General features: G+C 39.0%; 1 protein-coding gene across 1 annotated transcript in view; it reads left to right on the forward strand.

Annotated features, from left to right (window-relative positions):
• Fbn2 (fibrillin 2) overlaps nucleotides 1–12,088 on the forward strand; it is a 217,949-nt gene that overhangs the window by 148,757 nt on the left and 57,104 nt on the right. Inside the window, exons 21-27 of the mRNA XM_026415046.2 lie at nucleotides 1,401–1,538; nucleotides 2,076–2,126; nucleotides 2,596–2,721; nucleotides 5,818–6,045; nucleotides 6,559–6,684; nucleotides 9,441–9,569; nucleotides 10,636–10,761. Coding sequence (XP_026270831.1) covers nucleotides 1,401–1,538; nucleotides 2,076–2,126; nucleotides 2,596–2,721; nucleotides 5,818–6,045; nucleotides 6,559–6,684; nucleotides 9,441–9,569; nucleotides 10,636–10,761 — 924 coding nt within the window. The remainder of the gene's footprint in view (nucleotides 1–1,400; nucleotides 1,539–2,075; nucleotides 2,127–2,595; nucleotides 2,722–5,817; nucleotides 6,046–6,558; nucleotides 6,685–9,440; nucleotides 9,570–10,635; nucleotides 10,762–12,088) is intronic.

The following is a 12,088-nucleotide window of genomic DNA, read 5'->3' on the forward strand; positions in this document are numbered from 1 at the left end:
AAAGTGACTGTCCAACTCTTTGCATACCCTTGCCCCATAACTTCTCATATCCAGTCAAGACGAGAGTTGTTTCATTTCAACCTCTGCTCCCGAGGGTTTGGGCTGTGGCAGCCTCCTCCTGGCTGCAGTGCCGGTCTCATCAAGACCTGCCACTTTCATCACAACTCCCTTTCTGGGTTTGTGAGAGTTATTATTTGCTTTTTATTATTGAATGTGGAAGTAAACTTTATCTGAACCTATTATTAAACTTAGTTTTAGAGTAAATGCTATAGAAATACACCTTGTTATTTTCCTCATCTGTGTACCATAGTACACTCTTAAGATCAAAACCTGAAATTGTGTTTTCTGCGTGACCTGCATCAGGATCACCTGAGGAGCTTGTCAAAATGCAGGTGTCTGGGCTGCATATCTGGAGACATGGATCTGCATTTTAACAAGAGCCTTAAACACTTAATGGAGAACCACAGTTCTATAAAGAAAGCTTCATGTGTGTGTATCCAGTTGGTGTTTTGTCATGTCAACTTTGATTGGGTTACTTATCACTGCTTCAAAATCAGTTACTTAACAGTATTTTACTAACTGCTCGTAATGCACCTGGAGTAAAATTTCAAAGTAAGGTTGTATTTTACTAGATAACTCTACATTCAAAAGCAGGAACTTACATTTGATACGGAGACACCCTTAAGTTAGGGTGGTTATATCTAAAATGGTTGGATGCCAGGTGATTCTTGATCTTCTTTATACTTCTCTCTTTCCTCCGAAGATTTACCATAAACATATATTACTTTTTGAACTAAAGGTTATATACACATGCATAGGAAAATACCTAAAAGAAAATACATCAGGTATTAGCCCTGAGGATGTCTTCGTGGTAGATTTATAGGTGATGTTTATTTATTTCCTTCTTTATTTCTTAGGGTTTTTTTCTTTCAAGTTTTTCAGTTTCAAGAAATATTGGTTTCTCTAATACAGAATGTATGTAATTAATTTGGTGGGAAATTTGGAGAGGAGATCATTTGAGGAATTTTATTTAATAAAATTTTAAATATCAAAGCATTTATCACAAAGGATAAATCTTACGAATATTTTTCACTCAAGTGATGGTGTCTTCATGGCAGTGAACTGTGTTTCTTGGGTGACAATGACTCCTCGATAGGCTGTCAGAAGACATAATTGTATTATTGCCATATTGTGAGATGTGTGGAGTATAGTCATTTACATGTATGTAAAATGCCATATTTAAATGCTTGTTCATGTGTTTCAAGGGACATGTTAGTAAAGCCTTAAAAATTGATTTTCTTATGTTTTTTTAACACTGTAACACACGCCTTTGGTGTACTCGGTGGAATTCCATTTGCTTTGGAGGTACAAGTTCTCCGACCTTTCCTACTCCTTTTCAGACAGCCTGAAAGGGACCTGTTGGCTCAACATCCAAGACAACCGCTGTGAAGTGAACATTAACGGAGCCACCCTGAAATCTGAATGCTGTGCTACCCTGGGAGCTGCCTGGGGGAGCCCCTGTGAGCGCTGTGAACTAGGTAGGTGGCAGACTAGGGGCTTCTGGGCTTCTAAATTTGTCACTGTGTGCTTCTTACCGGGGCAGACCAAGAGCTCATCTATCTGCCTACATTGTTGTCTTTCCTAGCTAAAGATATTCACCTCCTGAAACATGCATTTGGTTTTTCCTCATAGTAGAAGCAGATCTTTCAGTTCTTTTAGACAAGGAAGGGAATTGGTTTGAATCCAGGTGCTAAGTAGCTGCTTGTATCCTTCACTATCCTTTCTTTGCACGTATCCCAGTAGAATATGATGACTCTGGCTCTCCTGAGTCCTTTACTTACTTGTCATTCAGTTGTCAATACAAGGAAAGAGGAATTGTAGGGAACATCTTGATACAAGTCGCTGCCAGTGTAGTTACCACTCAAGTCCTGTTCCACTGAATTGAAGAAAGAGAGAGCTGGAGTCTTCAGCCTTTAAAGCTCCACCTTCCATTTAAAATTCTGTCATATTGTTTCTTGAGCTTAGAACAGTTTCCTTTTATAATGAAGTAAAAGTCTGTCCTGTTGTTCTTACAGATACAGCTTGTGCAAGAGGATTTGCTAGGATTAAAGGTGTCACTTGTGAAGGTGAGTGAAATCTTAGATGATGTAAATCTTCAGAGCAGTATCATAAAGTTGATATTCACTCTCATGCTTTGGAAATATTTTTTACCTTCAGAAATCTTGAAATTTCAATGAAAATAGTCAGTGTAATCAAGAAATGCTTTAGCACAGTACTTGGGGGAAGCAGCTTGGGGTTTCCCATTTCTCCTCTTTATGCAGTTGGTAAGTTTCCTGAGGACATCGCCAGCCTCCAAGGCACAGAACAGCTGGCAGAGGAGCATGTCTGGGCTGTTTTATGGTTAGGCAAGGCTGTGGTCGTTTTCACAGCTGGTGCCTAGGAGAGCTGGTGGCTGGGTTGTGGAATATTTCTGCTTAACTCAAGTAATAATCCACATTGTATTGCAGATTGAATATGTTATACAGGAAGTGCAACTGCACCTGTTTTTCCTATTTGTGACTTCTTTACCCCTCTGCTCACTCCATTTCCCTGCAGATGTTAATGAATGTGAGGTGTTTCCTGGCGTTTGTCCAAATGGACGCTGTGTCAATAGCAAAGGGTCTTTTCATTGTGAGTGCCCAGAAGGCCTTACATTGGATGGAACTGGACGTGTGTGTTTGGGTAAGACTCGTGCCCTAATGTATTTTATGCATGAAACTAGCCCTGAATTTTCTTGTCCTTTGGTTAGTGGCCCGTCCAAAACCACTGAGTCTGGTGAAAGTTGCTTCAAATAAGATATTTGGGAGAAAAATCACTTCAGGATATTTTTTAAATGAATGTATTTAAGTAAAATATTTTCTGCTTAATACCTAAAGTTGGTACCACTCAAAAATCTATCTTGGGGCTGGGGATATAGCTCAGTTGATAGAGTGCTTGCCTCGCATGCGCAAAGCCCTGGGTTCAATCCCCAGCACCACAAGAAAAAAAAAAAAAACTATCTTTTAAATTTGTTTCTTTAATCAGATACTTCAGGCAAGTTCAGTCTTTCATACTGAGTTAATAGAAAACTATGTATGTTTGTAACACAGAAGAATAAATGTAGACCAGCATTTTAAAAAGTCAGCAGTTACCAGCTAACTGCAGCTGTACCCTTTGGACAATGGGGAAATTTGTTATTTGTTTCTGTTTGAAAACAATGACAGGTCCTGGTTCTTCCTTTCCCCACTTCAGAGTTTAAATTTTCTTTATGCTTTATATTATAAAGATCTAAACTGAGGAATCTTTTTTCAACACCATATTATATGTATGGCAATTTGACCTTATTCTTTATCAGTGTCATTACTAAACTTGAATTTCATGATGGAAAAATAAACCTATTAATTTCATATTGTTTGTAAACAACAGTTTTTCATTTGAAGGGATTTTTTCCCATGAGCTATGAAACAATAAATTTTTCCTTTCAAAACACCTTTTGTAGGTTCATTTTTGACATTTAAGAGTGTAGGCAGAGTATTAGCAATGGTAATATTAACATTTAACAGTTTCATATCAGTGTTTTTTTTAAATCAGTAGTAAGAAAAGAAAGTTTGTAGTACCATACTATCTGGTTACTGTAGTTAACACACATTTCACTTTAATTTTTGATAGCATATTTAAATTTGGGTAGAAAACATGGTATACATTAACATGAAATTATTTAGAAAGCATTGATTGCAAAGTAGAAGAATAAAATATACTTTTCCAATTTTTAAATATTTTTTAAAGGCATCTTTTGAAGATGACAAAATAATTGTATTTGCATGGTCAAATGAAATTATGTTGCCTTTAGAAACTCAGGATTAGAGTATATGAAGATATGTTGATTGTAAACTATCACTCAGCAAAATCAGTTTCCAGTGACATCACTCAAAACCAGAGCCTTTATAATATTTTAAATCAATATACACGATTTTTTTATCCTTATGCTTGTTTTTGTCACTACTGGGATTAAGCTACATTTACTATTCTGTCTGTGGATGTGAGGAAGTTTCAAGATATTGGCATATGGAAATGTCATATATCTAAGAATAAAAGTAGTGGTAAATGACTTTGACTGAGCATCTTTTAAATCAGTGATCCCAAATGCCTGGGGAAGCCAGGCAGGTAACATAAATGACTGAAGTGCTAATTTAAAAGACCAGTGGAGACTGAAGCAGATGGTGGCACACATACCATCCAAAGATTTCCAAGCTGACATTTTAATTTCTGTGTAAACCAGAGCTTATGAGGCCCATCTTCTGTCTATTCTGATTCCTGATGTAAATATCAATATGAATCTTTGTAGTAAAGACCTAGGATTGCTCTTCCAGGCTCTCATAACTTTTTTCATACTTAAATTCAAATATCTACCTCTCCCTAATTTAATCCCAGAATGGCTTCTTGAGAAAAATCACTTTAATGACCTTAGAAACAGTAAGTCTCAGGCTGCAGTTCTCAGGATACTGGTACTTATATGAAACTTTCCCATCTTGTGAAGAGCCTGACTTCCTGAGTGACAGTGTTGAATGGAGCTAGCTGTAACTGAGACCCGGAGCCTTGTGGGAATATGACTCACTGGATTATTGTCACTCTTTATACTGGTAGAGAATGTGATTCTTGATTAGTTTAATGTTGATATATAAGGCAGAATTACCTGCTGTGAATGCTTATGTCTAGTCTACAGAATCAAAATAAAACTTTATCACAGTTACTTCTTTAAAATAGGACTTTTTAATTATAATAATTAGAAGTGTATAACTTTACGTTAAAGACAGTTGCTCAAGTGGATGTTACCTTTGGTTGAGGACTTGAAGGAATTATTGACATTAACTAAAATAGCAAACATTAATTTATTTGTCTAAATTTCCATCTGGAATCTCTTTTCCTCTGCTAAACAGGTTTTTTGGGGTTCAAAAATTGATTTCATATTTACAAATTCTCTTATCAAATAAATTGTGTTATTTAATTAAGAATGACCTTTTCTAAACTCATAACCTTATCATTCTGATCTATATTTGTGATTAAACAGCTGAATGTTTGGTTGTAGCTTTACCACCAATTCAGTTGGCTAACAGATGAACTTTAAAGTGTTAATACACCATACTGACCCTGTTGGCTATTTACTGATATCCTCTCATCCTGGCTAGCACAGACTAAACACTGAAACATTGGTATGTTTTGAAATTGATGGGAAAATGTGACATTTAAGCAAATTGTTTGATTCCTTAATACAGAAGATTTACATAATCTAGGGCAAAAACCATCCTGCACAAAGTAGATTGGGCAGGGGGAAAATAACCCTGTAAATTGTATTTTTTTCTTTTAAACAGCAATTTTAATAGTTGTTTGAAATTAGAAAATAGATTGCAACTGAGCATTTGCTGTTTTATGACTAGGATCGGTCAAGACTGCTCAAAAGCCACTTTGAGCAATTCACTGAACAAGAGGAATCTGGCATTATAATTACTCTTTCTGATGTGAGCAATACAAAAGGGGGGTTATAGGAGACAACAAAAAGAGTCATGTCCTTAGGAGACCTTTTCTGTTGCAAGTTTTCTTGTAAGAAAGCTGAAGAGGAACCCAATTTTGCTCTCCTAAGTGACTCCCATTATGGAGTCCCTTGTAGGAGCTCAAGGACTACATGACTCGCCCACCAGTGCATCTCCAGGGCCCAGTCTCATGCCTGGTGCTGAGTGGACACTAGGTATGTGAGCGTTTGGTGAGGTGTCAGCACTCTCAAGCTCTGATCTCTCTGCCTAGATATCCGTATGGAGCAGTGCTACTTGAAGTGGGATGAAGATGAATGCATCCACCCAGTTCCTGGAAAGTTCCGCATGGATGCCTGCTGCTGTGCTGTGGGGGCAGCCTGGGGCACTGAGTGTGAAGAATGTCCCAAACCTGGGACCAAGGAGTTTGAGGCCCTATGTCCCCGGGGACCTGGCTTTGCTAACCGAGGGGATGTTCTCACTGGGAGGCCATTTTACAAAGGTAACTGCCAGCAGTGCCCTGGTTCCTCTGCACTAGCAGGACACCCTCTACACCCTCTGAGAATTGGTTTTGCTTTAGAGACATGATTTCTGGGCACCCAATGGCCCGGGAGTATCAATTACTCATGTAAGATGGCCCTGAAGAAAAGCTAGAAATAGACTTCTCATCTTGCTCTTTTCATTCCTTCTGCGATCCCTCTGCCTTCCTTCACATGACCTTTGGAGAAGTGACCCTGACAGCTACTTCAGTAGCAGAAAGATCTGTATCCCCTCCTTACTACATAAAACAGTCAGAAATAAAGGGATCAGAATTCTGTTAAAAATAGAGGATCTTTTTCACACAAGAAACTTTTACATTGGTTATCAATGAGATAGATCATTTCAAAGTTTGATGGCCCTCGTTTTTACTTAGGTACATCATTATTATTTTCCATCATGATGAATTTTTAACTTAAATGATGAACCTCCTTGTGTATATCAGCCAGCTCCAAATTTGGCTTCTTTCTTCTTTTAGATATCAATGAATGCAAAGCCTTTCCTGGGATGTGCACCTATGGAAAATGCAGAAATACAATTGGAAGTTTCAAGTGCCGTTGCAATAGTGGCTTCGCTCTGGACATGGAGGAAAGGAACTGCACAGGTGAGATTGTTCTTTTGTGTTATTTGGCAATCCCTGGCCTTCTGTCTTTTGCTCTGTTTGAAAATACTGCCTTCAAAAGCCCATTCCCTGGGAACTTGTAGCTTTTTATTTTTCTTTTCCCATAAGTCAGTTCTCCAAATAAACTTGTGAGACATCTGCAAACCAGCACCAAAATGCTGCTTGTTTTATATGCAGGAATAAGATTTTCAAAATATATGAGCACTAAAGAATGTAGCCATTAAATCCACAATAATTACATAATCTTGAAGGGCATACTATTAAAAGTTTTAAAGTTGATGGTGGAGCAATTGTGACTTACCTTACTCATCTGTGAATAGTACTCTTACTAATTAGACGTCAGTCACTCTCCATAATCATCCATTCCCATTCCCTTTAATTTGAAAGCTATGAAGCTCAAAATTTCTGTATTAGATAATATGACAAATTGTTGTTTTTTTTCCCCAAGATCTTATTTTCAGAACTCTCTTCATTCATAGTCTCTGAAATTTTCCCTTTTCTCCCACCTTCTCTCCTGATGTCCATTGGAATGTCCCCTTTAGCTCCTTCCTGTACCCACCCAGGCTAGGTGATTCCTGAGTATTCCACAGCTGTCCACTGGGTCCTCTCAAGTTCTGCTTGTCTTCTTGCTTTACCCAATGCCACATCCCTAATTCCCTCACTGTGGATTTTTCCACTCTGGGCTGCTGAACTTTTGCTGGGAGAGTGTGAGGAGAACTGCCTGAGATTCCTACTTGTGCCTTCAGCCAAGTCCTCATAGGCGCTCAGCAATGCACCTGTGCACCTCTTAAAGCTGCTTCCCATATCTCTCAGCACTTCTAAAACGTCACTTGACCTGCATGCCTCTCATCACCCTTCAAGTCTGATTGCCAGTTCTGTACTCATAGAACCTCCTAATAAAACTTTCCTTTCCTCCCGTCTTCCCTCCTCCTGTTTCAGAGAATGAGATGTTCTTCCTGGATTTGCAGTTCAGTCCTCCACCCTCACTCTCCTTCCTGCTCCTGCTTAAGGCTCAACTCCTCTGGCTCTAGCATCTCCTCCTCTTCACAGTCCCTTTTGCTCAACCTATAAACAGTTCAGAACCCATGACTACCCTCAAAGACAGCTACTCTATAACTTCCTGTTCCCCGAGGTGCATTAATGTCATTCACAGGTATACTGTGTCTCTTGCCTCTCTACTTTAAAGTTGGAACAACATTTTCAAGGGCCAGTTCACAAGTCACCCCCAAAATGCCAGCTCTGAGCAGAGAATAGCTTACATGTGTGCAGCACTTTCTATGAGAAATACGGTTTTTAGCGTTTAACAAATATAAATCTGCAGGTGGGTTCTTCTTCAGACAAAAAACAAATTGAGGCCTAGAGAAGTTAAATGATTTTTTTCAAGGCCCCAAACACAGTGACAGATGAGGTTTCTAACCAGACACTTAATTTCAGAGTTCACACTCTTACACAGTGAAGCTCCCACCACAGTATGTTAGTCAAACAATGCTCCTGCTGCATCAAAGGATGTGTCATAGGCCCCTCTTAGGGCTCAGCACCAATCACCAGATATGACAGATAAAAGTAGGAGAATTAATTTGCATACTGTTAGGTGCTTCATCATATATGTGTGACTTCAATTTAAAAGAAAGTACTTGCATTTTTTTTAATATGGCTGGTAATTGGGGAATTAAAACCTGGGAGAAAGCAGAGGCTGAGACATCCCCACCCCAGAGGACACACATGAGTCATCCACTGACTAAATCCTTAAATCCTATGACAAAAAACTTCAAAATTAAATTCACTGAAAACTATAGTGGCAAAAGCATTTTTTCTATGGTGACAATTTTTTTTTTTAATGTCACATTTTCTTGTAAACATTTTAGTTATGGATATGGGGGATTTCTCAGAAAACTATTTTTTTGTAAAGTACAGTTGTTGCTATTGAAGATTTTTTATACAACATATGTAAAGTAGCAAACACACAAACACCATTTTTCTCCATTTTTTGAAAACTGAATCAGGAAATATCTTCACATCTGACTGTGACACAGAAAAACACAAAGTGGGCCATCCTCCAAGGCCTTACTGTGTCTGTGCATGTACCTGCATGCCTCTCATCACCCTTCAAGTCTGATTGCCAGTTCTGTACTCATAGAGCCTCCTAATAAAACTTTTCTTTCCTCCCGTCTTCCCTCCTCCTGTTTCAGAGAATGAGATGCTCTTCCTGGATTTGCAGTTCAGTCTGACTTGAGATTAATGCGTTGCATCTGCCTCTCTGTTCCGCTGGCCACCCCTGCTCAGAGGCAGTGGCTCTGTCTTTATATGCTCCCTGTGGGCTAATGCACTGGAACCAGCAGTGCCTTCAAGTCACTTGTGGGGTTTCATTCCACATGGGAAGTGTCTCTCCTCATTTACCATGTGCCTCATTCGACCACTAGCACAGTTGCTTGGTTCACTCTTCTATTACTGTGTCTCAGCCACAAAGAGAAACCTGCAACTCCAGAACTCTTAAAGGCAAAAAGGCACCACCACCTGCCCGTTGGCAGTGACAGTTTTGGCAGTTGGGAAAAGGAATGTGCCTAGGGCCCTGTCTGCCTCTGATCTCCTGGAAACATATCCTCCTCTTAGCCATTGATTTCCCCAGTATGTCCAGTGTGCAGTACCTTCCTATGGAAAGGCAAATCCCTCTCGCTGGCCTTTAACACCATCTCATCTCATTCTCTCTGTTTTTATTTCTTTCAAACCGTGTGGATTAGACATCGACGAGTGCAGGATCTCTCCTGACCTCTGTGGCAGTGGGATCTGTGTCAATACTCCGGGCAGCTTTGAGTGCGAATGCTTCGAAGGCTACGAAAGTGGCTTCATGATGATGAAGAACTGCATGGGTAAGCATGGCCTCTCTTCCCGGCCGATCTTGAAACCAGTCTAGCACAGCTTACTTGCTGCATTCTGGCTTACCTCTCAGAGCATCGGGCAGCAGGCTTGTCAAGGAGCTCTGATGGGAGAGAAGAGATTTCAGTGTCAGACAGAAAATCTGCCCTGTATAGCTTTTGGGAGCCCCAACCTTTGGCACCTTCAGGGCAGTGAGATATTGAGACCAGATTCTGTTTATTCATAGAATCAGCACAGGGAATGATTACTCAGGAGAGATTCCTTTAAAATGGATGTCACTGTCACCAGTTAAAATAATCATAATAGTAGAAGGGGATCAGTAGGAAATCATAGCATAGAGCAAGCATATTCAGAGAGGGAGGAGGAAAGGAAAAGGGAAGGTACTGGGGAATGAGACTGATCAAATTATGTGCATGTACAAATATGGCATAATGAATGCCACTGTTGCGAATAATAGTAATGCAGCAGTAACAGATAAAGTAAAATAAAAATGTTGACAGATTTCCTTAAAATTCCTCTGTGGTTTCAAAATAATAAATAAAATGAAATGGATGACATAGTATGGTAACCCCAAAAGTTGTATTCTGTCATGCTAATCCCGTACTATTTCTTCATGTGTGCAATGCTGCAAACCCATGTGGTATTCCCAGCCTTTTGAAGTCACAGTTTCATTTTCAAAATGACATGCAGGATTTAGAAGATAGTCATGAGTTTAAGATTTTTCTTTCACTTTGATGAAAGGCACATACACCAGAATAACTGACAATATCAGATGATACCCTGAACCTGTGGTGATGTAAAGCAAATATTGTCTATTTTTAGCCTTGGAAATCTCATTTTGTATGAGTAAATTTACTGATAGCTTACTATCTTTAAGAACAGAATTTTTAGGTTTTACACTGATGGCAGAAAAAGTGAGAAGAGTTTCCCCCTCCTGTCAAGCATAGCTCATACATTGGAGCCAACACTTACCTCAGATAATATCCTTCCTCCCGTGCTTTATGCGTGAACATTTTTTCCTCAGAGTTCTTTAATGGATCTCACGTTTTTACCTTTCAGACATTGACGAATGTGAACGTAACCCTCTCCTTTGTAGGGGTGGCACCTGTGTGAACACTGAGGGCAGCTTTCAGTGTGACTGTCCCCTGGGACATGAGCTGTCACCATCACGCGAGGACTGTGTGGGTGAGTTTGTCCCCTCGCTCATAAATCCACCCAGCACAAAGGGCAATGATCAGGAATCACTTCTACCAAACTTGTCCTAGGGCATGTGAAATCTAGCTTATTACAAGTTGGAAATCCAGATTCCTTATATCTGGCTTCAGGCTGTGTCTTTACAGGCTGCTTCCGTGATGTGCTTGGTGGGCTGACATTGTTCTGGTTTGCCTCTTTTTCATTACAAACTCACCTGGCTGATGTGAGGGACCCTGTGCAAGGCCCAATCCTCCATGCAGGATGGAATGGGTGATGGCCGGGGGATACTCCCTGATTGTTCATCTGTGCACACACCTGTGCACGGTGCACCCTCTACCCAACATCTTGTCCAAGCATGTAGGCAAGAGTCCACTCAACATCCATGAGTATACACAGGGGTCACTCATGTGTGTCCATGTGAGTTTCATTTACTCCCACTTCTTACAGGAACACCTCGGTCTCTTCACAGCCCAGAGATCAGCAGGGAGAACAGAGGGGACAGGAGAGCACTAATCAATGGTCTTTGAACATTCCAACTGTTGTTTTCATAAACATAGCATGGCCTCTGGCCTTACTGTGATCTTTTATACTGGCTTTCAAACTTGGACTTAACCAGGAAGTATTTTCTTGTCAGGAACTTTTTTTTGAAACTATAAGCAAATAAAAGATTAAAATAGAGCAGTTTATGTATCACATTTTAAAAATAATTTGTGTACATCTCCCCAGTATACATATATTTACTTGTAAGCCATCTAAATTGCTCTGCTAATAAACAAGATGATTCTTAAGTCATGGACTAAATAGACATTTTTAAAAGGTGAATTTAAAAGTTTTAAATATTTTTATTTAAAATAAAAGTACAAAAAGTTTTTTTTCACTGCCAATTATAGGACATTTACTCATGGATGAACATATTGTGATATAGAAATTCAGAATCTTAAATTCAGTTTATTTTGTAATTTAGTTTTCATGAATCTTAGAGCTTAAAATTGTACTCCTTTACAGTGTAATGTTCAATATAAAATATGTGTTTCTATAAAATACAAAATATACACTTAATGATCATAAGCATAAGCCCATGTCATACTGTCTGGGTAATTTTGAGAACTTGAAATTCATCTTTTGTTATATCTGATTACTGTACTTTATCACTGTTTTTAATGTATATTGTACCTTGGTTAAGAAAGTTTTCTTGCCATTTTCTTGTGATTGCAGTATTAATACTATTTTATTTCACAGATCTTTGCATGAGTTTTTTAGGCACTTGCCCATCTTATATGGGTTAGTTTATTTTTAAAAAGACAATATAATCTATAAA

The sequence above is a fragment of the Urocitellus parryii genome, chromosome 1 (genome assembly GCF_045843805.1).
Source record: "Urocitellus parryii isolate mUroPar1 chromosome 1, mUroPar1.hap1, whole genome shotgun sequence".
NCBI lineage: Eukaryota > Metazoa > Chordata > Mammalia > Rodentia > Sciuridae > Urocitellus > Urocitellus parryii.